This window comes from Haemaphysalis longicornis, unplaced genomic scaffold, assembly GCF_048455015.1.
Source record: "Haemaphysalis longicornis isolate Haplotype H1 unplaced genomic scaffold, Haemaphysalis longicornis Haplotype H1 scaffold_9, whole genome shotgun sequence".
In the NCBI taxonomy this organism is placed as follows: Eukaryota; Metazoa; Arthropoda; class Arachnida; order Ixodida; family Ixodidae; genus Haemaphysalis; species Haemaphysalis longicornis.
The window spans coordinates 13085129-13109903 of record NW_027526460.1 but is presented as its reverse complement, the minus strand read 5'-3'; the positions used below and the strand labels follow the sequence as shown (position 1 = coordinate 13109903).

The following is a 24775-nucleotide window of genomic DNA, read 5'->3' as shown; positions in this document are numbered from 1 at the left end:
CTACATACAGCGGTTCCACTCCCCGTGTGAAAAGCGAGATCCTACTCCTCATCATGGACAACTGCACGTCCCGTCCTTTTACTAACATAACGGTGGGGGGGGGGGGGGGGGGGGAGGGGGGGGTTGAGGATGGAGATGAGGGTGGCAAACAGGACCGAGGTGGTGGACCAGGGGTTGAGGATGAGGATCGGGATGAGGAATCGGATCTTAAGGATGGCTTAAGGATGAGGATGAGGATCGAGGTGAGGAATCGATGGGGTTAAGGATGGGAATCAGGATCGCGGTGAGGGTCGGGGTGGGAATCAAGGACCCCACCATTAACTTGAGACTGAGACTTAACCCACGGGTGCAGAAGAACGAGCCGTCGGAAAGGAACGCTTCTGGACTTATAACGCTGCTAGTTTTAACGTCACAAAATAATGCCAGTGGAATCGAGGTGTAGTGGATCGGATGAAGAAATCACATGTCAACTCAGGAACGTAATTACGTTCCGTAATGACGCTTGATTTAGAAAAGCATTGTGTGTGGGGAAACAGCGAGTATTTGCTCAGTAAGAAGACTTAGTACCGTAGATTGGCTCTGACACTCCGTAGTTATACCAACTTGACTACGAAAATTTGGAGTGGAATTGAAAGAGTCAGGGTTCCAGTTAGTTGGTAATTTATAATGCTCACAGCAAAAAAAAAAAAAAAAACAGACAAAAGACAGAGTAAAGGACCACAAACAAGTCTTGTTTGTGCTCGTTTACTCTGTCCTTTGTCTGCTTTTCGCGCTGTGAGCACTATTTAATCGGTAATAACTGCAGTAGGATGCTTTATGATATAAAAAGGGGGAGCTTTTTACGTTCTTACACGACTGCCAGAATGCATTCCTTCCCCCTTACACTATTATTTCCTGCTCCCTAATTACAGAAGCATAAGCCCGGGTGACAAGACCATTGCTCTTGGACTGTCCAACGCGTTGGCGAACTTGCTGTGTAAGTATTGGACTTTTGAAACATTTTACTGTAGCGAGCGTGACCTACGGGTCTTTGCAACTACAGAAGCTCTTCGGGAGCGATCAGGCGTAGCAAACCTGTCGATGTAGCGGGTTCACAATTAATACGCCAGAAGGTGACTATATAGTGGTACTTAGGATGGAACGCACCGGTGCAGTTACCACCAATTGATGGCTGCAGAAGTGTCACAACACATTTCGTGAAAGGGAACAATTTTGGTACGCTGAAGTCCAAAATTTAGCAGCTCCAGACGTATGTTCCAGCAACGGCTCCGGCTGCAACGGTGGCAGGTGCCTCGCGGCACTTTCTGGCTTGCGGAGGTCGTCTAATGGGAGGGTGTGGAATTGAACCGTCGTGTTAACCTTGACCATGCATTCAAAGATCGCTCGGCATATTTCCCGCATGTCTTGTTTGGTAAATCACTGCACCAGTCAAACCAGCTCCCTCAAAGGAAAAGTTCTTCCTGTTATGTTACGTTGTGGCCCTTAAAATTGGCTTGGTACAGAAACTCGGCGGCGGCGAAGCGCATGCGCTTCTATAAGTGGTCAGTGAATCGAAAGCTGTAGCTCTCTAAATTACAGGGTGTCAAACCAGAACAGAATTAAACCAAAAACCGAAACCGAACCGGTATTTTCCCAGAACTTAAACCGAACTCAAACTATTATTTTTTTTAGCACGCTGAACCCGAACCGCAACTGACCCAAAAATATAAACTACACTTACTGGTTCACGACAAAACAGTTCGACCATTCGTTGTCGGTAGTGCGAGGTCACTGTCTTTTGGGGCTTTTCTTTTTCATGCAATATCAACTTCGTAACCTCTCACGCACTTTTCCCTTCAGAGCAATCACAACACTATCAACGCTCTGTGTGTCATCACAACATGGAGAAAAACACCTGCAACAATGTTGCAAATGGTACATTGCTACTTTTCGTCGAGAATCCAGAGCACAGGGCTGAAGGGGAGAAATGGCACACAGCAGGCGATATGAAACATCGACTTTGCCCTTCCTTCGCCGCTACTCTATACAAAAAATCAGGCCGCGGGATTGGTGCACTGCGCAATGGCACACACCCCAAACAGGCCTGTTTGTTATGTAATGATTTTCTCGAAAGGTCGCACGCCTGGAAAGTGTATACACACTTGCTAAGTGTTAACCGCAGGAGTGGCTCAGTGGCTAAGCCATGGGCAAGGATGCATGTTCAGTCACAAACCCCAGCGGCTGTTTTTCTTCCGTGTGCGGAAAACGAAAATGTCTATGGGTTGATATATCGACGCTCATTAGAGACTCCCAGCTGCTTAAATTCTTTCGTCGACCCTAGGTCACAGGTTCGATTCCCAGCCGCTTTTCTGATGGAGGTGAAAAGAAAAAACGCCCGTGTGTACGAGATTTCGGCGCATGTTAAAGATCCCCAGGTGGTCAGACTTAATCCGGAGCCCTCCACTACGGCACGCCTCATCACCTGCGTTACGTCGGCGCGTTAAACCTTACAATCTTTTCTCCGCGCCCTGTAATGCACTGTGTGCTTATAGGTTCTTGGCATTAAACATGCCAATATTTTTCTACAAGTGTATTTGTTCGGGAAAACAGAAAGGAAAAACGATCAATTGTTATTAAATTATTCCATGCACAGTTCATACACGAAGAATTTCTGCTCTTGTTCGCTGCGTTCAGCCGTCGAATAAGCGAATAACCAAAAGGTAATTTTTCCCTGGGCGTGTTCTTTCGTTGCCCGACCTTTGAAATAACCAAACTTGTCATCCCTGCGAAGGTAGCGAGCGCCGTTGTGCCTTGTATAACTTAGGACGTGTATATCCTAAGTCTTACATTGACGTCAGAAATTCTTTACAACCTATTTTGGTATGTCACCGCAATACAGCTAACGAGGTCATATTCCTGCTCTCTACCTACAAAACTGTGCAAATAATGCAACATTTTTTTGTTTTGAGGCATGATAAAAAAAATTACACCATCTCCCCGAAGGGAACTATGTGGTAATGAAAAGCATCGTAACTGACGCTCATGGACGGAATCTTGCCCGACGTCAACGAGTCCTTGCACGTCGCGCACACCACGTACTCGCCGTAGTCGTTGCCCTCGCCGAGCTCTCGCGAAAGAACCTCGATGGCGTTAGTGCGTTGACGATCGTTCTGGATGCTGCCGATGCGCGTCAGATTGTTGTCGAACCAGAGTCTGTCGCACACCTTGCAGCTGTGTCCGAAGCTCCGGTCCAGGAACTCGCGCTTGAAGCGTTCGTCGGCGCCGACCGTCGCGCGCGCGCGGTCGCGTTGACGAGCGGCATCCCACGGCATCCGGATCCGCTTGAAAACGTTGGCGTGCCGAAGCGGCTTCGCTTTCTCGCAGTGTGGGATCCGCTGCTCGACGCTGGCGCTCCATGCGCTGGCGTTTCGAAGCGGCTCGTCCATTCAGTTCATCGGACAAGCAGCAACTGAGGGAGCGGCGCGCGGAGAGGAGGAGAGAAGGAGCAGCGCGCGCGCTATCGCACAGCTGGCGTGGAGAGAGGGAGAGGAGGAGAGCGGCGTTATCGCACAGCTGGTGGGGAGAGGGGGAGAAGTGCGGACGGACGTCGACGGACATAGCCCCGAGCAAGAGATGCTTTCCATCTAAAAAACAACCTTGACTTGGATTTATGAAAGGTTGAAAAAATCCAAAATGGTCTTTTGTCATTTTTCATTAATTAGAGCATAACACCCTACTTACCTGCAGTGCAGTGTATTTCTTTTTAAATGAAACCATTGTTTTCCTACACAAACTAAAACTTGGCTCAAAGAGTCAGAATGATGGACGGAAATTACTTTAAGTGATTGTACTCCCTAGCTTGTTCAGGTTCAGAACAGGGATTGACATAGTAGCAATGCTTGAAAACAATTGTAATTTTTGACTGGAAAGAATTATCTGCATATTGAAAGTGAATGCATTAACTCATTTAAAAGTATGCAAAGTCTTGAGAGAAAAAACCTACAGTGATAGCTGCAATAGTTTAGTGTATTACAGAGGCAAAAGTTTGGAATTCCACGCGATTCCCAGCCATCTTTGTGGTTTTTCTAGAAAGAAAAGGCTCTTTTCTGGCAAATTAACTTCAGATATCTCATTACTTGTGTGCAAGGAGCTATGAGTAATTTTTTCTCCTAAATTCAAAATGTGGACTGGACACACCTGTCCAATCTCATGAAAATATCCCAGACTAGTCCCTTGTACAACATAAGGGCTTGACACAAAAGTTGGTGGTTAATCGTCACTACTTCAACCATCATTCCAAATATATGGCCCAATTGTTTAGAGTTGCCTTCAAAATGGCACCTCTGTTATTGAAAAGAAGCCACAAGTATTATAATTTGTTTGCATTTTGTTTTTATGGTCACTTGAAATTAAAAACATTTTTTTTCTCCTTTTTCTGATAATTCAGCTCATCTAACTGGTTCACAAGCCGGTTCGGTACGTGATTTAGTCAAACGGAACTGAACCGGAACAAAATGGATTCACCCAAACCTGTAACCGAACCGGTATTATTTCCGGTTCAACACACTCCTAAATTGTCAACAGCATGTTTTAAGTGGAATGCTGAAAGAACTTCAGAGAAGAACGCAGGACAGAGACACCTGCGAGCACAGAACTGCATTGTCTGGCACCTACAGTGTCATGCCAACCAAAAGGGGGCCGAAAAACATTTAGCGTCGGTTTTTATTAGCAAGCGAAGCGCAAATAACTAGAAAAGCAGTGTACCAGCGTCCTCACTCTTTTTATCTGGACAAATAATGGGTCCCTCAACTCCTTTTTTGTAAATTACATTTTTCGCTTTTCTCTCTCTCTTGAGTACGTGGTCATCACGTTGTTCTTGGAGCAGTCCTTTGTGGACACCAGTGGCTCAGCCATACACGATCAGCGCACCAACTTTTGGCACCAAAGCATTTATCCGCTATTACCTACTTTTCCGCTCTTGCTGAGGATTTAACTCAAAACAAGAGCTTAAGGATTGCGGAGTGGCTAGTCCAGTCACTGGCGTAAGCAGAAGGCCGACTTAAACCTCCGTAATGGCCTAATACGCGCAAGCGTACTTGGCCCGTCTGTGAAATCGGCGAGATTAAGTCTGAGGCTGCCAAGCTGGGAGAGGGAAGCTAGTGTTGGAGGAGAAGGAGGGCGCTAGAGGTTGAAAGGAAGAGCACACAGCGGAGTGTGGGAGGAAGGCTGGCGGAGACGCGCTGGGTTGGCCTCCTCCAGTAGTTGCTATGGGCTCTGCGTGCGCTATGGATGTGCCGGTCCGTTTGTGATCGACAGGCCAAGTGAGAGGGAGGGTGCAGTAACGTAAGCAGTCGCACGCCGAGCACAAGTCGACCGACCCCAAAGTCGTCGCCCAACATGGGGCATGAGCTGAACATGACCAGCAAAGTGTGCAGGCTAGGCATCATAAGTTTTGTGTGCGTTACCTGCGTTCACGGTATTTGTATTCTTTTTTGTAGTCCAGTTGCAGGACTTGCGTCGTCTCTGGAACACGCTGGCAGGACAGTGAAGGTGCCCTTTTCCCTTGCAGCCTACATACCGTACCCGCTTATCTACGGCGCCCTGATCGACGGGTCCTGCCAGGTGTGGGAGAGCACGTGTGGCGCCAGCGGAAACTGCTGGCTCTATGACCTGGCCCGGCTACGCCACTCGTACCTCGGCGCATCGGCCGGTTTCCTGGCCGCCTCGGCTCTCGTCTCGGTGGCTGTCGCCCTGTGCGCGGGAGACCTGAAGGACTTCTATGGAGAGCGCAGCGCCTACGACCAATTCCAGTCGCACTCCAATGGCGTTGACAAGCACAAGAAGGCGGGCATTAAATGAAACCGGACGGTGCAACTCCAAGTGCAGTCAAGTGACCAAGAGAATCGTGGCATTGCTGCGCACACCGCACAATCAAGAACAATCCTGTCCACTTGGGTGTTAAAGACAAACAGCTTCGTGTAACACGGTGATGTATGGCGTATCCAAAGAGACCGAAAGGTGGCGCAGTTTGCAGTGGGAGGCATGGACATCTCCCACAAGCGTGGCTTAAAATAGCGTCATCTTACAGCCGGTTACCCCATGTTTCCCACATTAGGTAGATTCATCTCCGCAGGCGGCATCGATGGGAAGGATTCAAAGTTGCAACCAGGTTGGAATGATGAAAATTTCCGTCTACACGCAGCCTCCCAGTTTTGCGCTGCACAGCTAAATAAACTGGCTGTTTTTATTAAACTGGCCAGCCACGTTACAATAAAGCTAGCTGGCTGATAGTTCCTATATTTAGTTAACATGGTCTATTTCGCTCCCGAAAAAAATAATTGCTTCACTTTGTTTTGAATGGAGAGTATCCAATTACAAAACCTGCTCGCATAAAAATTGACCAGAGAATTTTTTTCTGTAACATGTGCGGAATGTCAATTATGACCTTGTGTGCTATGCATTGTGTTTCCAGCATGGTGCGATAGTCAAAAGAGAAGTACCGGAAGAACTAGGTTACAGCTGAAGCCGAGTTCAAGCTCAGTCTCTGCTGCAACCTGGTTGCTTTATGCACCCCCCCACTGAGTAAGCAGGCTTTGAGGACACACCATGGCGCCACTAGGCCTCCTTAATTATGAGTCCCAAACTGTCACAGGACTTCCCAGGATGCAGCACAGCGCTCGATTTTCCCGCATATATCCTACAGGACCTCCGGCCCAAAGGCAGTCCTCGGGCTGCGTGTGGACTATCCAGGACTGGCAAATCAAGGAGGCTCACTGCTGTGCGACGTCCCCAGTAGGAAGCCTCGTTGTGTCATGTGATGGCACACTGCCATGGTGGAAAGAGTATTCCTCCATGCATGCTGCGTTTCCTATGCTTGTGCCACCACGCACTTCAGGTTGTGGCCCCGCGTGTGCTCCCCATGTGGTTCAATTGCGTGACACAAGGAAGTATCCTGCAGACGACGTAGTAATACTTACTGGACAAGCAAATGATGGCTCGGTGCTTGTGAGTCACACCAGTGTCCTAGTTACGTCACAACTTGCAGCCGGAACTGCCACAGCCATGAATGACAATGAAATGGGTTTGGAGAAAGGCAGGCTAGGTAATTCCTTGTGAAATATGTATATCGATAAAAATGCCACGGACATAAACTTTAATGCTACAATTTTCAGAGCCAGCAGTAGCTGCATATGTCGCAATTCCATTACTCAGTCCATCTAAGGGACCACGACTTCTTTATGCCGCCGCTGACACACTCACATGTGGGTATGCCACAGCTCTCGCCCCACTGCTTCTTCCAGCCCACAGGCTACCTATAGTCAAGCCATAATTTGATTGAATGTGGTGCGAATATATACCTTGTTCAAGTGAGGCATCACCGATGTGCTCCATTGGGAATGAATGCAGACGGAGCACTGTGACTGGCTAGGCACCTACGTGGGTAATACATAATGCACTATCTCCCACAGCTGTCCCATGCTTTCGCCAGGAGTTTTTGCGGGTCGTTCTGCCGCATCGCACTGTTTTGAGTGAAATGAAATGCAAAGAACACTAATGAGATTAGGTTTAGGTTAACTTTAGATTGGGTTTACATTAAATTAGGTTTGGTTTGGCTTAGGTTATGCTGAAATACCTCTTTAGGAAGGTGATGCTGCAGAACAACCGGCAAGCAGACTCTGCTGCTCTCACCTCAACCTCTCCCTGACATTTCGAGGCCTCTTGGCCAATCAACAAATAAAGGCTACGACAATAATGGCTGAAATCATTCCATTACAGCTTACAACGTGAAGGCCCAAGACCGCCCACGTACAGCTGATGCTTTCTCCTTTTCCTGTCTGCCTGTGTTCCCCCTTCCCCACACCAGCAGGCCTTTCAGTGTCCACCCTCAGGCGAGACAAACTACACCTGCTGGTGGTCTTTCCTTTCCATTTTAACAATAAATTCATTCATTCATGCTATGATAAGGGCTGTCAAAAGGAAATTACAAAATTTAATGCTGCGCCAAGTGCTCTGTGGGCCTCTTTCTTGCCACCGACTCCCAGCATGCTACACAGAGAACGGTCCTCCTTTTTCTCAAGCATTACTGACACCTCACTTTTGAGGGGGATTCTTGGCCTGTATATTCTAGGGGAAACAAGTAGGACAACGGACACAGAGGATTTCATAGCACAAATGCATTCGCTCCTCTGTGTCCGTTGTATTACACACTTTATTCAGAATACGCAATAGCAGCTCACCTAACCGGCAATCTTGGCCTGCCTGTGTTCTGTAAATAAAAGCAGTCTAGCATTCATTTAGCATGGGCACAGGCAGTGAGCCACGTTTTTAAAAAGAGGTTGGCAAATTGTAAGATGAAGGAAAGACATCAAGAGATTTTAAGGAGGGTTGTGTATGTGAGTGACAAGAAAATGTATTTGTTTTGGACACTGGGAGTATTAGAACGTTGGAAAAGAGTTTTGAATGTCGTGGGTGAATGGGCTTTGTAGGAAGAAAAGTCCAGTCTCTGCTGTTTGTTGAAGCAAGGTTCTTGACTAAACCTGTGGCGTATTAATTTGCACCTTTAAACCTTAAAGGTGCAAATAACAGAATCTGCAGAGTACAGTAGAATCACACTAAACAGGAATCGCTTGAACACAGCAGCCACGTCATGGCCGTTACAACAAAAAAACAAAGTCTTTTCAGCAGGACAGATTTCATTTTCAAAAACCATCATCACACACTCCTGAAATAAATCTAATAAATAGAACGTATTTCAGTGGCCCCTTTAGGTTCGATTTAGTGAGATAACACTGCAGTGCTATTTTATACCAAGCCCAACTATCTCAAAAAAACATACCCCCGACACACGGCGGCCAGAAGCAGGAGGAGTGTGTGTAGCATTGAACAGCCCCAGGGAGGAAGGAGTGAGCAGGAGGGAGGCGGGAAGGCAGGCTTTATTGGCGCAGCCGCAGCGGTGGCGGGGGGTCGGGGGGGTTCTCCTTGGCCGGGGGCGGCGGCTGCCCCAGCGTGTCGAGCCCCCGGTGGGCCAGCATGCGTAGCACGGCCAGTGCCGCCTCGTCGTGCGAGGCCTCCAGGGAGGAGCCCGAACCGTGGCTCACCAGCGGCGGGCTCGTGTTCAGCGTCACCAGCGACAGGAAGTCCTGCTTGGTGCCCTTGGGGAAGTCCGTGAACTGCACCTGCACGGCAGCCGACACCGCCAGCCTCACCACCTTGCACTGCTGACCGTCATCTGCCATCCCCCACAGACTTCCATCCAATCTACTGTGCCATCCGAATTTTATCACATCTCATCCCTCCGCCAAATTTTACGCCCCCTTTGCAGTTTGTAAGATGGTGCAGCAGGGTCTGATGTGGAAAAAAACAAAGACGAAATAAAGAAAGAAATAAAGAAATAGTGGCGTTCATCTGAGTGATGATAAACAAAGAATGATTGAAAGTAACTCACGATATGATTAGATTTGCGAGTGTTTTGTTTATAGTGCGGATTTTTCGTGGCTCCTGCGACAAACGTTATAAGCAGTCTACACTGTACTCCCTTTCTGTCAGCAACCACATCAACTTGAACATTTTTGTTGGAAAACAAAATCCTATATATACATTCCTAGATAGCCTTCCAAAGCAAAAACGATCAAATCAGAACCAAAGATGGACAAGCACACATTTCTGACAGCCACGACAAAAGCAATCAATACCGCCCCAATTTTTTTTTTTTATTTATAAAAGAAGGGGGAGCTAGAATGCTTACCTGAAAGCCCAGCACTTCTGCGAGGTAGAGTAGCTGCTGTTTGGGACGCACAGGAGTCACTGTCACAGGTGCTGTCTGGCGGAGAGCTTCAGCCGTCGGAGACACACCTGCAGAGCATCAGAAAGCTCGCACTGGAGTTTCACACGCCAACATCACACCAAGGCAATGAGGCATGCTGAAGTGGAGGGCTTACAAAATTACAAGAGACACTCAAGGGACCCAGGAAGCATGTCTCTTGTGACCAAGGTCTATTGTAACCAAAAATTCTAAATACTGAGTGGAGTCGAACATATAACCACTTTGTCCTAAAGCAGTATCAAAGTGTATTCAGACAGGAGGTGGACAATAAAATTCTCACTATGGCTTAAGAAAGTCATTCACAGTAGCTTTGGGGGACTGCAGATTGTATTAGCTTCCTTCACAACTTTTTTAGGTAAAGCACTTCACTTTGCTAGCATTCCTGTTCTCACAATACCGTTAAAGTGCTCTTAGACAATTGTCAGCCTTGACTACCGACGCTTCCTGTCCTACCATACCCTCGTCATCCTGCTCCTCCGGTTCATTCTCAAAGGCACCATTTACTTGCGTGAGAATCCCATTATCCGTAGGCTCCTCGAACACACAAGCTCCACATCTGCAGAAACAAACTCCTCAAAAGTTCTGGAACCTCTCCGGTCTCTTGGATGCAGGCCCAAGCTTCATCTTCAGGGCAGTTTTTCACAAGGTCCTTCACATAAGGCCCCCCTTTCATCAAGTCTCTTCTAAATAGTGAAGAATTTACACTAGGGACCCCAAAAAGTTGCCCTTCGTAACAGAGTGTCTCTTGTAACCATGTCTCTTGTATGCAATGTTGCAAACATGGTGAACATAGGAAAACCAACCAAACCATTTTCAAGTGTCTCTTACAAACAAATGTCTCTTGTAACAGTGTCTCGTGTAATGAGGTTCTACTGTACTTCAAATTTAGATCTGTTCAGAATCTTCGAGTTTCTGGCCAAGTAGGCTTACCCTGCTGAACACCACTCTGTTATGATCAGCACTCACAAAAGAACATTTTGCGAATAGGGAGTACAATCTAGGTGTTCAGTTACAAGAATTTCTTTTATACAGCACTGCTCCAATGAGCCATACTTGCCAAAGCATTCTCCTGGACAGAGGCCTCACAACATGTATTACAGTAAAAGATGCCTCCCCCTGTCTTGCTGTTACTGCCTGCAATGCAGACCTTGCTAGCATGGCCCGCCATATTGTAAATGAATGTGTGGTTATTCACTGAGCGTCTTTTGTGGTCCCAAACTGGATGTGCAACTGCACTAACGTGCTTTCCCACTGTTTGCAGCCTTTAAAGGGACCATGCAGACAAAACACAAGTTTGTTTTATTCGAAATATCTGGTGTTTTATAGTGCACCCAGTGCTTTTCTGGCAGCAAATGATGCTTTATGCACTGAGAAATTAAACAATTTAAGTTAAAATTTTAAAGCTCCCGCCAAACCGTGTGTTTCGTGACATCTTCCATGACGTCACATGAACGGGTCTTCAAACGAACTTCAAGTACACTGTTCAGCCTGCAGCGGACTGCAGCACAGCCGGGCTAGAGTGGAGGCAGGCTGTGTTGATACTGTGAAGCCTTGTTTACCGTCAGTCCTCCTAGATGACGCCACCATACTGCTCCGCACCGCTATTCGCCTTTGCTTTGTTTTTGACCGTATTCGCACCTGGCTTGTTTTTGTTGAGGTAGGTAATCGTTTCGTGATGCATGGGGTATGTTTGACAAAAAGGGTCGCGTAAGACAATGTTGCTTATGCTAATTGGCCCGTGTTGTCAGAAACAACCCCAAAACGCCGTACTGCTGTGCAGCTATGACAAGCACAGTGCACGCAGTACCAACAACCGTATGCACTGGTACTTCTATGTTTATGTGTATTTTCAGAACTTCCATTGTTTCACCCCACCATTCTTACTGCTATAAAATTAATACTGCATTACACTTAGTGGAAATAGCTCATTCTGCAAGCTTAACTTGAGTTTGTTTTTGCCGGCCCCGGCCAATCGCACAGCTGGGCTAATGACATCATAGATTCTGTTGCAGGAAATGAGCTAGTGGGTCACATGGCCATTCCCTTTTCTCCTAATTATGTAGCTTATTTGAGAGAAGTTCATGTTAAAAGTGGTGTCGGTATGATTCTAATGAGGCAATTTTTCAAATAAACCAAACTTGTGTTTTGTCTCTGCATGACCACTTCGAACACGTGATAAAAACTAACTTTCTGCTCCGAAATCACCACTCTAAGACATAACTCAGACATGTTACCAACATTTTATGCTAGATGTTACCCTCTTTGAAACAAAAAATTAGCAACTCACGTCCAACTCAAAAGTTTTCCATGCACCAAACTCTTGCGCACATTAACAATTTTGCTTTGTGCTTCTAAAAAAAGAAAAACGGCCACCAAAGCCAGGATTTGAGCCTGTGCCCTCACACTTAGTGGTGCACCTCGTACCAGCCTCCAACCAGGACTGCGAAGGACTCGGCGGAGCATCAAGTGTCTTTCCAGTCTATGCGCAGTGGACTTAAGAAACAGCTCAATACACATAATCTTTCAATAAACTCACTAACAGCACTGCATCCTGATCACTGCATATGTGTGTGTGAGGTGATGTGATTGGGGGAGGTGACGTCTGTGTGATGCAAGAGATTCTAGAATGTGCCAGTTTTTCGCTTACTTTCTGTACTGACCGAGTGCACTGATAACAACAATCGCTGAAGCGGTCGACTTTGCGGGCATTATTGGAATAAACGCTTTTACTCCAGTGCAGTTGCTGCTTACATTTAAGCCTGTTACAGTATGCAAACACAGACAAAATATTTCTCGGCACATCACACTCTACGATAAAAAAATCCAGCGAGAATCGAGTCGTGCACTGCCCTCGCAACATGCAGACAAAACGTGGCAGCATCCGTACCTTGGTCAAGCAGTTCTTTGGCAATGGCAGAGCTTGCCTGGAGGTTCCCCCCGCCACCAGCACTGGGCGCGGCCAGGCCGGTGCCACCAGTGGGGCCCTGGGCGGGCACCAGCAGTAGCCCCGGCACCAGCTGACGTCCCCCGCGGGGGCTCAGAGGGGACATGATGCCCCCGCGGGGGGTGGCGGCAGCGGTGGAAGCGGCCGGCAGTGCCTGCTCCGCCCCGTCCACCGCTGCTGCTGCGCCGCCCTGGGGGGTCGGGGGCGGCCGGGAGTAGCCAAGCCGCTGCAGCATGGCTTCGGCTGCTAGCCGCTTGGCTGTCTTTTTGTTGGGCCCCACACCCTGCGCGAGACGATGAGGCAAGCGGGTTGAATCAAACCAACTTGTTCGTGGAATCGCAGGTTAATTTCATAAGGTTTTATAATAATACATACTAGAGGGAAATCTGGTGCTACTGTCTACTGGAGCTGCATTGCAACGAGCATGCGGTCATGCGACGCAGAGAAGCACACTATTGTTACTTGCCATGGCTCGCCAACAAGTTAGAAAGTTGCCTGTGGCTGAAAAAAGCCACATTATCGTAGTTGTTAATTAAAAACTATTAGGTTGTCTCATCGGTATAAAAGCATTGCTCTTAAAAACACGTATCTGCAGGGAATTTTCGAAAGGCTTCTTCATGCAAGACGGACAAGAAAAAAAGTTCCCCTTTAGTTCCCCTTTTTTATTCATTTTGGCGTCAAAGTGAAAATAAGCCATGTTGCAAGCCAAGCCAAGTAAAAGTGTAACTCGTGGAGGCTCCCGTGATACAATGGAACATCAGCAACATTTTTCCCCTTAGGATATATTGTTATGAATCTCAATGGTTAATTTAGACCAACTGGGGAACAAGAAGCCACTTGTTCCCTCTATAATAAACTATTGACGCACGTCACTGTAAACTAGCAAAAGTATCAGTGACAGGTTCCCTACAAGGCCTGTCACTGTGCCTGAGCTTTTTTAGCACCACAGACACAAGTGGTGCTTGCTCATTTTCCCTTGCACCAACCCCCATGATGGCAGCAGGTGGGGAGAACTTACCTTGGCGGTGAGGTTCCCCAGCTTGCACTGGAGGACAAACTCGCGCTGCCGGGGGTCTCCCCGTTCGGACACCAGTACGTAGGTGGGCTCCATTTCCTTCTTAGCCTGCTGGATCTGGATCAGCCGGGATATGGGGTTCACCTGCAGGCACACGCCACCAGGCGAAACAAGTTGATCGGAGGATGGAGGGCTACAGCTAGAGAGCAAGCACTACAACCCCACGAGCACCGGGAAATGCTTTCATGTGCTGCAGTTCTGTAGCCAGAAATATTTTTGAGAATACGCAAAAGTGAGCATACCGTGACCCCTGACACTCATGAATCCCTGAGACAGATGGAGTGCCTTGATGTCAAGCAAATAGCAGGGCAAGTGCTTTTGATGGCCTCGACACACAAACACAAAAAAGAAAGAAACATAATCACGCGAGCTTACACCACAGGGATAATGGTTCTAAAGCGCATTGAGAGCTGTCTTTTTTTTTAAAAAGATTCATGTCAGTGTCTTTTCATTCAGCCCTTTCTGGTGACCCGTCGCAGTGGTCTTCACGGAGCAGGAGAGGGAGAGAAGCACCCACCTCGCACGGTGGTGCGGGTGCTTGCTGGTCGCGCACCAGGTTGCGAGCACGCTTCTTGGGGGCCGATTTGCGCTTGAGCAGCTGCGAGCCGTTCCCGGCCGCAGCCAACCCGGGAGCCGGCTCCAGGGGCGGCAGCTTGCGCAGCTGGTCCAGCACCCCCTGGGCGGCCTCCTTCTTGGAGACTTTCTTGCCATTGCCCTCCCCCTCCGCGCTCAGGTCCCCCACCGTGCACCGCGTCCGGAAGGTGCGCATGTGCGGGGGACCGCTTTCCTGGACCACCTGGGGAAGGGGAGGAAACAACCCACGCGTGAGAGACTGAACGTCCCATCTTCCGGACGGACGAACCCAAAACAGAGCTAGGGGCATGAGAAATTGGCAAAAATCATGAAGAGACAAAAAAAGCTTGGGAGGGGCCCTAATATTCCAAACAGACTACAAGAAATGTGGCAGAAGTGTGAGGGGGGTCCACAGACAGTGTTGCTTGACTACGACGGCTAAATCTGGCTAAATGCCACAGACAGATTTTACGCCGCTCCGACAGAGTGTGAACAATATTAGTGGAAGAGAAGGCAAATACAGCTGATTTCAAATGGATTTCGCGGCATTCAGCATTCGTGTGCCCTAACGTGCCCCATTAGCTGCTTCCTTAATGGAAGTACAGTCGAACCTGAATAATATATCGAACCTGGATATACCTAATTATTGCATGTATCAAACAGTCTGAGCATCCCCTTGGAAATTCCATGCAAAAGCATGGAACTGTTGTACAAGCATATCGAACTCCCAATCACGGACACATTTGACATATCCAGTGCCACATCGCAACTGTCCCTGCAAGTGCACTTCTCCTGACGGGGAAGAGGTGATGATGATGACGACTTCTCGCAGACGCTGCCACGCTGGCATCGCGTCGCTTCAATGGTATTCAACACTTGCTCACACGCTAGCATGGGGGGCATGGTAACGAGAACGCGGGGAGTGATCGGGTGCGAAAGGCAATAAAGGAGGAAGGGAAACCGACCAGAAATGCTCGGTTTCTGGCATTCTTTAATATGGTGTCCGCAGTTAAAAATACCATGGTGTATGGTGTCCATAGTTAAAAATACCAAGAAAATTCCAAGCGCTCGTGCACGCGTGCGTTGAGAGCACGTTCGTCAATCCAGGCATACCCACTTAGGGAGATTGGCCAATACCGCCAAACCCGGTTATATCAAACTTGCAAAAAAAATTCCTATCCGTTTGATATAAGGGATAATTCGATATAAGCAAGGTATGGAATAGGATGTCATAAAAGCACAAAGCCTTTATAAAAACACATTATTGGTGAAACTGCCTTACTTTCGCACGAAATGTTCTTGTATCTTCCGCTTGAACAACCTGGCAGCCTGGGACAGTACGGACTTCTCCACATTGTCCAAAGTTTCGAACAAGCTGAGGCCGCTATCATTCACATTTACGAAGAAGCAGTGAACTAGTCCAAGTGCATGAATCACTTCAGCAGTTGTGGGCAAAGGATCGTCGTTGGTTTCCTCATAGCGCTCGCTTTCACTTGCACTCGGTACAACGTCAGCAATGTAGTCTTTTAAACTCTCCCATGATCGTGACACCATCATCCCCACTCGCAAACTCGCCGACCGCTGATCTGGCAACGGCAGCCAGAAATTCCAACAGCTCGTTCCACACTCCGCCAACACCAGAGGTGGCTTCGTTGCACTCCTCATAACCAGCACACACAAGCCGGCAGGTTTGAAACAATTTCAGGTGGGTTCTTTAACATCTGCCCAGAACCTACTTCGACAAGGTGTTCTCAGGAATCTTGTGCCCGATGGGAACGTACGACTTCTCGCCAAGTTTTAAACTCGATTTACAATTGCCAGCATCACAGTGAAAGGCAAATTTGGCCACTTTGCGATAGCTAGAGCCATTAAATACGCATTTATTTAGTGACACTAGCGCTAGCCACCACAGCTACACTTCCAAAAAAGCCCACAAAGAGCGAAGGATGCAAACAAAACGAACAAAAAAATGCCATAGCAGGCAGGCCATACATACATACATAAGAAACTTTATTTGCACCAGTCAAAGGCACAGAGTAAGCTCAGTGCCCCCCCATCAGTCGGCCAGGATCCCTTGGGACACGGCGGCTTCTAAGGCGAGACCAATGACTTTTCGCTGAGTGCTTGAGGTCAGGCTGAGTAGCAGGACCTCCCAGGATGCAGTATTTCTATGAGGTTTGTTGTAAGAGGGACACGTCCACGCCATGTGGACGAGGTCCGCGACGCCGTTACAGTTCTTGCATCTAGAGTCGTATACTTTGGGGTGCCATTTGCTGTATAATAAAGGGTTTGTGAAGACCCCGGTTTGTAATTTCCTCCAGTAGACCTCTTCTTTCCTGCTAAGCTGTGGATTAGCCGGGGGAAGTACCTTACGCGCTAGTCTATAATGTTGGGTAATTTCGTGAAAATTTCCCAGTTCCTCTACCCTCGGGGATGGTTGTACAAACGGGTCTAGGGCATCCTCGGCGATCGTCCGGAAAGTAAGACCTCGGGCGGCCGCATGCGCCTTTTCGTTCCCAATGAGACCCCGATGAGCTGGAGCCCAAATAAGCGTTACCTGTTCCGCTGTCACTTCCGCATTTGCGAGAATTTTCCAGGCAGCGTTGGAAATCCTGCCTCGGTCGAAATTTCTAATGGCTGACTTAGAGTCGCTAACTATCACCCTCGTTCCTGGCTTAGTAAGCGCCAGGGCGATGGCAGCCTCCTCAGCATCTTGCGTGTCGCAACTAAGTATTGTGCAGCACGAGTGCGGGACGCCGTCTTCCGTTACTGCCACTGCCGTGTAAGCTTTCTTTCCTATGTGTTCTGCGGCGTCGGTGTATAGGACGTCCGGCCTGTGATGGCTTGCCTCATACAACGCAATGGCACAGTCGCAATAGGAAGAGCGAGGTTAGGGAGGGGAAAGGGTTGCCCGCTGCCCATGAGCTAAACCACTTTGAGGGATGTCCCAGCGGAATTTTTCCTCCACCCCGAGGAAAAGCCAACTCGGGGGGGGGAGTCGCTTCTGCGGCATTAGACAGTTGATATATCGCTTGTCACTGGTATTTTTGTTCAACATAAGTGTAGTTTTTGCTATATATTATCATTGTAAATGTACTGTGTACAGAAATAGCTCAATATAAAGGACGATTCGATGTAAACGGGTTTAATATAGTTCAACTGTATTGGCCAAAAAAAAAACTTCAGCCTTCGCCGCCTGCCTTAAGCGCAGGTTCATCAAGCCAAGCATACCCACTTAGGAAGACTGGACAACATTGGCCACAAAAAAACTCCAGCATGTCCCGTATCATGGCAACACTTGCCCGGAACAAGAAAGACACGTCATAGCATATGCCCCCCGTTCATTCCTCCTCGTGACATCGTGCGCATGCGGTCTGTACTGTAGAAGAGCTGCGACAAATGTCGAAGCTACTGTAGGTGATCATTGACTCCACATGGCCTGGTTGCAGATAGCTCACACAGCCGGGGAAAAGGCCGTGCTTCAAGAGGCTCGGTGTGCAAAGCATCCACTAGAGACGATAAGTAACATTTGCAGAGTGCATACAAAAACATCCACCAAAACGACGAGCTCACTCTGGCCTTGCTCAACATAAGGTCATTCAAATGCCATGCCGCCAACATCCACCACGACACCACAACGATACTAAAACTCAACTTTGTGGAGGTGAATGATCATGTACAACTTCACCATTTAAGTCTTGCGCGTGGGTGCAAGCTTCCCTGAATTTTTTCTATGCGCTCGAGAGGTTACCAGTGGTGGCTCGCGCACTGGGACCGATGCTCCGGCACACGCTTCAGAGCCATGGTCACAAAAAGCTTGGAAGAATTTGGATTTAGCGACGAAAGTGGACATCATTCGACAGGTACAGGCCGGTGAAAAGATTGTTTGCAGACGTATTCAAAATTCCTTGCAGCATTTTTATTTTTGAGCGCAATACACCACATCAAACCTGACGTAAAGGTGAAGGCAGCACGACCATGGCCCAGCAATTCCGGAGTGTGTCGTGTGCAAAGCGGCTTCGTTGCACAGCTACAGACAAGAGGCGTTCGGATAATAAAGACAATAGCCCTAAGTGCCTCAAAAGTGAATTTAGAGAGCTGTCAACGATGTGGAGGCTGCGGCGGACATCAGCGATGCCGAAAAAGTGGACCCTATTAGCGGCCCTGAAAATGTTCCTAACCACCTACTGCAGACGAGCTTGCATCAGTGTACAGATTCGCCACTGTTGTGGCACAGTGGACAACGCCAGATTTTCTCATTTGGATGATGTTAGTAAGCTTGAGGACAGTTTGGTGAACTTTACAGCGCAGAAGGAGAAGCAAGCAAACCTCACAGACTTTTTTCGTGCTAAATAAAGTTTGCTGGTCGTCACGCTGTTCCAATTTCCATACTTTGAGGAACAATCGGTAAGCTAACGCTTGTCACAGTCTCGGAAAGCTCTCAGTGATGTGCGGAGTTACTAGAGAAACTTCAGATAGCCATATTTTTTACTTCGAATTATTGATATGTGGAACTATTTCGCGATCCTGTTGGAGTTCGATATATCCGGGTTCGACTGTAGTGGTGGAGAAGGTGAGACGCAGCAGATGAGCATTCGAAAGGTTAGTGGGCTCCATGGAGACTTTAACAAGGCAGCAGCAAAATTAAAAAGGAATATGCAGCAAGCTCTGACTTGTTGCATATCTCTTTTTAATCGTGATCGGTCCTACAGAACTTGAAATCGAGCAGAGAATCAACTGTTCTGGTGCAGTTCCACCATACGGAGCTTGAAACTATGGCAGCCAGGTCACACTGATGATTTCGTAGGTTGGTTAATTTACACAGTTGGTGCAAATTCATTTTTGGTTCAACAGTGCAATTTGAACAGAGAAAGACGACACGAGCGCTAGGTTATCTTCTTCGTTGGTTCTCGTCCAAGTTGCGCTGTCAAACCAAAAAATGCATCGTGGTCACGAGCCAACCACCCAGCCCCGATTTCGCAACTGCCGAGGAAGAGGAGTGGGAGAGGAGGCCGACCTGGAAGATGACGGAGAGTCCCCGCTTGAGGGCCAGCTCGTGCACGAGGCTGACGGGCGACTTGAGCTCGTCCCCGGCAGCCTCGGCGGCATCGGCGGCCGGCGCAGGCGGGGCTCGCCGGGGTGGCAGGTTCCTCAGCTCGGCCAGGGCCCGCTGGGCGGCCGCGTGGCGCGCCGCCTGCTCCGTGGGGCCCTCACCGTGGAACCGCCGCTGGCCGACGTCCAGGGTGGCACAGTAGCCGCCCCCGGAGGCCGGAGGGGCGGGGCCCAGGTGCCGGTAGTGGGGCGAGTACAGGCCTGCACACAACGGGGCACATGAAGTGGCGGCGCTGACCCCCACACGTACCCGAGATAAAAAATGCACAAGGAACGAGGGTCGGACAGAAGGAACACAATCAAGCGCACCCACGTCCTCAAGAAATGAATGTATTACACCAAATTAAAAAAAGAGGGGGAAAGGGAGGAGAAGGGGTGACTTTTACCGACTTTTCTTCGGCACAGGTGTTGTGTCTTCTCTGCCATGGCCCAGCAGGCACTAGATGGCCACCAGCTACACAGCTCACTTCCCTCACATTACTGATGATCAAGCTCACATAGTACAAAGCAGTTAGCAGCGCAGTACTTCACCAACTACCTCAGCCCAGCACACCTGTTCCCAGTTGTTTTGACCCCATAAAGTTCAGCATTTAGTAAAACAACAAGCATGAAGCATGGCATGTTGGTTAGGCAGCGTACTTGAACAGCTCAACAGACACATGACAGAGAAAAGGGAGCAGACGCCACCACACTTTCACGCCGTTCCAGTGCAGCGCTCTTCCACTCACACGGCCGGCACATTCCCTGGAAGTTGAGGTGTGGGGGCAGGTAGGGCCTGCGGGGCAGCTCCACCACGCGGTAGGTGGCCAGTTCGCCCCGCTTCATGGCCAGTGCGTTGAGTTCCACAGTGGGCGTCAGGGGCCCCTGCGCCCGCTGGGGTGTGCGCGACAGCGGCCGCTCCAGCGACGTCTCGTCCAGGGCCCGCTGCGCCGCCGCATGCTGCGCCCGCTTGATGCTCGATCCCGTCGCCTGGTACTCTTCCTGCAGCCGAGAGGAGAGGCCGCCGCATTCGGCCGCACGTGGTTAAACCCCAATGCTGAACAACTCCTCCGTTTGGACGGGGGGGGGGGGGGGGGGGGGGGGGGGGAGTATGGGGTCTGTTTCAAAGGCGCACCAAATAAGAAAATACTGAATGGTTGAAATGAAACAGGCACTGAGTGCAGGGTGTCTGCATGCAACATGAGCCTAGAACCACTGTAAAATACGGAGGCTGGGCTAAAAACAGACACTGTTGAAAAGTGCACAGAGCTCTGTTTTTGTCTTTGAAGGTTACACTTTTCACAACGCCTTTGCATTTTGTTTGATGACAAACGATGCTGCCTTGATCATGCACTCTTACGTTATGACAAGAAATACATTGGAAATTGTCATCGAGAAAGCCATGCGTTTGTGCCATCTAGCAGGGAATGTACAAATGTCTGCGCAATTGGCTAGCGTGGCAAATAATGAAGCCACTGGATGGTATTGGTCCCCTAGTCATCTGTAATAATATTCTCACATTTTGGCTGGCAGTGAGAAATGACAGTAGCTCGCGCATTCACCCGTGTAAAATGATTTGACTTGTACTTGTATACACAATGCAAAACATGTGACCAAAATAAAAGTTAAACCAATGGTGACCATTTCAGCAGCTAAAGCAAGGCAGCTTGTTCAGTAATTGGTAATGTTTATAAGCTGCACTCTGTGATTTTTCAAACAGGCAAGTTCAACAGGATTTGCTAGGCCGGCTTGCTTTGAATTTTCAGGTTGTTATTCATATTTTTTTTTTTTTCGGGACAACTTTTACAGGTGTTTTATTTGTTCAGCTGTCACTATTTGGCAAAAGTCATGGCATAAAAAATACCCACTTCTAGCTTTTTCCACGTTGACTCCATAACCTACCAATACAGGCACACTTGTTTTTACCCTTCAATGTCCTTAAGAATGAAGTTGGTCGCCTCACTCGAATATCCCTCCCTTGGCCACTGCAGTAGGATTGCAATGACATCTGTTTAGTAATTGCACAACATGTTTTCTTAACAGTGGCGCTGTTTGATAGCCTGACGCTTTAAAACCAAATCTCTCTTAAAACCACATATGAAAATACCACTACAGTGCACCGAAAAAAAAAGTGTAATGGTTGGATTTAAGAAAGAACGACACGAGGCTCAATTCAATCTGTAAGTGGTAGTAAGCTAAGTTGTTATCTGGATCATGTTCAATGATAAATAATGGGAAACGCGGTGAATTTCACACTCCTCACACCTTTTCAAGGTAGATATTGTCACAGGACACCTAGGTGGCCAATTCCCCATCATGGCTCATCACAGAAGAACACGAGAACGACGAAGAAGTGGCTGGGTTCCAGCGCGCGCGGTAATGGCCGCATTGTAATTTCTGTAAATAGATCGTTCCTCATCCTTCTACCATCGTTCGAGTCATTGGCTCTGCCGACACGTTACATTTGGTGGAGAGTGCGGATCGTCATCCCCGTCCTGGGCCCAGCTTCGCACCTCATCGGCATTGGTGGAATCATCGAGGGTGCGTGAACCGCGTCGGGCAGCTCGACCGGGACGGTCCTCATCGACCGGGGAGGTGATGTCACGGGACAGGACAATACCCGCGCAAGCTAGGCGAACCACTAAAGATGAGAAGGAAGAAGATGGGTGCGGGGTGCAGCGAGCCTGGGCTCGGAATGGCTGCCTGTAAATAGTCGTGTAAATACATCGCTTCATCACCTCATGGTTCGTGTCATCTGCCGCCACGTTACAATATTTTGAAATTCGTAATTTGTGCGTGGTGGAAAAACTTCCTCAGTGTCGCCTATGAACCCACACAGATGTTTCTGGCCATTACAACTTTTTCAGGTGAGAGCAACCTCAATGCTATGTGTAAAATGAGGTGCAATCACCAAAATATTATTCACATCATGCAGGACGAACAGAACAACACAGCTTGCAGTAATAAAGCAAATAGTCCACAGTGCAGGAACAAAAGGAGCCTATTTATAGCTATTTTGTAGTAAATCCCAATTGTCCATCTAAGCCTCTTTTTCCATCAGCGCCAGGTTATCCATACGTTACAATGGTCTTTTCAGCTCAACTCAGTCCTCTGCAGACGCTTCAATTTCAGCCAAAAGTGATTACATTTCGGTGACCCATTTTAATTTGCTTGTCCCACATCAGATTTCATTGGTCTTATTCAGATCTGACTGCTAATCCACGTCGGCCAGTGCAGGCCGCCATCGGATGGCTGCTGGGTTGCAGCCAAGCAGCGACTTGTTTTATTTTGATCACAGACATTTGTAAGCCACTATGTATGCTTGAAAGTCAATGTGTCCTTACCAAAAGCAAATAACACATCAATGCACACGTCATGCAGCAGGTATGAAGTGCTTCAATGTAGCTACTAACAAGGGCTGGGAATGTCAACCACTTTGTTCATGTGTGATAATGCGATCCTGCAACATGAGCTGACTTACTAATTCTACTAATCCACATGATCTGAGATGCCAGCATACTTATTTTCACGTTGCTTATCACAACATGAGTTAAGAGAATGCAATTAATCTGGACTGAGCAAGTGTTGTTTGTGTCTGCCATTATGGACATTCCTGCTGAAGCCGACCAAGCAACTTGTAATTGGAGTAAGGAAACAAATACCTTTTCTGCATTCTAATGCATTACTTAGGCCAATATCAAGTTTTTGCACAGTCATTTGGTTTATTAGCCACCCGAGACAATCAAAAAACAAGGTGGACTGAACATGGCGTCACCTTTTGCTTCTTTCTTTTCAAAACAGCAATAACATTTTGGTTCTGCCATGTACCGCAAACTCTACGTCAGTGCGAAATATTAAGGTAGGTGTAGCAAGCTTGTATGAGCTGACACGTGATTTAAACCACGAGACGCGTTACTGCGCAAATCCGCCAATCAAGGCACCAGGCCTCACGAGCAATCGGCGACGTTTTTCCCGCTATCTCTGTACTAGCGTGACGAAAGGGGGTGGGGGGCACGCACGAGACGGCAAGGCGCGTGCGCGCGCGTGCTCACGTGGCCAGCGAGGCGCAGCACGACGGTGAAGCTCTTCTTGTGCGGCGGCCCGGTTTCGTCGACGAGCCGGTACTGGAGGCCCACCTTGTTGAAGCGAGCGAGCTCGTTGACCAGGCACATGGGTGTCTTCTTCTCTTTATTGTTTGCCACGGCCGTAGTGGGCTGCTCCCCGTTGCAGGGAGGGGGCGACCGACCCTCCTGCTCCGGCGGAGCGCAGTCGCCGCCTGGACCCGAGTTCAGCATGCTGCGGCCACTGCACCAGAAGGCGGCACCGCGAGGGAGTCACGCCGCCGGTCGGCGTGTGTGCGCCGCACCCGCGCGCGTTCACGCCCGCGCTCGTCGCGACCTTGCGCGCGAGCATGCAGCTCGTGCTCACGAGGCACGACTCGCGAAACGGCCTCCTCCATGCCACTCGGCAGGAGTTTGCATGACATGACGACACGCTCGCTACTCACGATCAAAGCAGCAGGCGGGATACTGTGGTCCAGACGGTGAATGCCATTTTGGGTCCCGATCTAATCGGGGCTCAAAAACAGACCACTAAACGTTGGCAAACAGTGAAGAAAATGTTTGTGCGCCGCCGGCGTCTCAGCCCTACACGCTCATTACGGTAGTTGCCGCAGCCAGCCCTCTGCCGGCATATTTTGCCGCGACGCCTACACGAGCGTAGAGCCGCATTTCTAACCACCACTCGCCTCCGTGCCGGCGTTAACAAACTGCGTGTGTAAAAGCGTTCAGTTAATGTACTAACTCTGGTTAAATTGCACTGTAACATACCCTAACCAGCTTGAGACGAGAATCAAATTCTGAGAAAGATTTTAAAGCTACCACGTGTTTTCAGCATTTGTTCTGTTTGCCAGACAGAAGTGACAGCAAGTCTTACAGCCAACGGCAAGAAGCAGAGTTTACCCGCAAACAAAAATAAAATGAAGAATAAGAGAGAAACCAATCCACCCCGTGAAGTGGGGGGAGCAGCAGCAAGGAAACGTATCAGAAAATCTCCACAGAGAACTGGAAGAACAATCAACTGTGGAGATGTATGTGCATGGTGCAGAAACCCCAAGTTAATATCGAGAACTTCGGGCGCACGTAGTCTCCCTGAGTGAAATGGGGCATGAAAACTTCTGTGATAGTTGTCGGGCCGTCGGTGACCTCAATGTAGATGTTTCCAATGCCAGACAACGAGTTCATCCATGGTTCATCCAATGCATGTTGCAATGCAAACAGTGGGCTAGAGG

At 48.6% G+C, this 24775-nt stretch overlaps 2 protein-coding genes across 4 annotated transcripts in view; one reads left to right on the top strand and one right to left on the bottom strand.

Moving 5' to 3' along the window:
• The window catches only part of LOC144152090 (solute carrier organic anion transporter family member 74D-like), a 78004-nt gene extending 71728 nt beyond the window's left edge, over positions 1 to 6276 (top strand). For all 3 annotated transcript variants that reach the window (XM_077683300.1, XM_077683299.1, XM_077683298.1), the window contains 2 exons: positions 912 to 976; positions 5549 to 6276. In XM_077683300.1, coding sequence (XP_077539426.1) covers positions 912 to 976; positions 5549 to 5838 — 355 coding nt within the window. In that variant the 3' untranslated portion in view covers positions 5839 to 6276. The remainder of the gene's footprint in view (positions 1 to 911; positions 977 to 5548) is intronic.
• Positions 6277 to 8893: 2617 nt separating this feature from the next.
• Stau (double-stranded RNA-binding protein Staufen) lies at positions 8894 to 24176 on the bottom strand. Its single transcript, XM_077683301.1, has 9 exons — positions 23993 to 24176; positions 23538 to 23790; positions 20235 to 20487; positions 19412 to 19707; positions 14339 to 14617; positions 13765 to 13905; positions 12690 to 13029; positions 9725 to 9831; positions 8894 to 9155 (listed from the first exon to the last, which is right to left on the bottom strand). The coding sequence occupies exons 2-9, from the start codon at positions 23778 to 23780 to the stop codon at positions 8913 to 8915; spliced, it is 1902 nt and encodes a 633-aa protein (XP_077539427.1). The 5' UTR covers positions 23781 to 23790; positions 23993 to 24176; the 3' UTR covers positions 8894 to 8912.
• Positions 24177 to 24775: the final 599 nt, after the last annotated feature.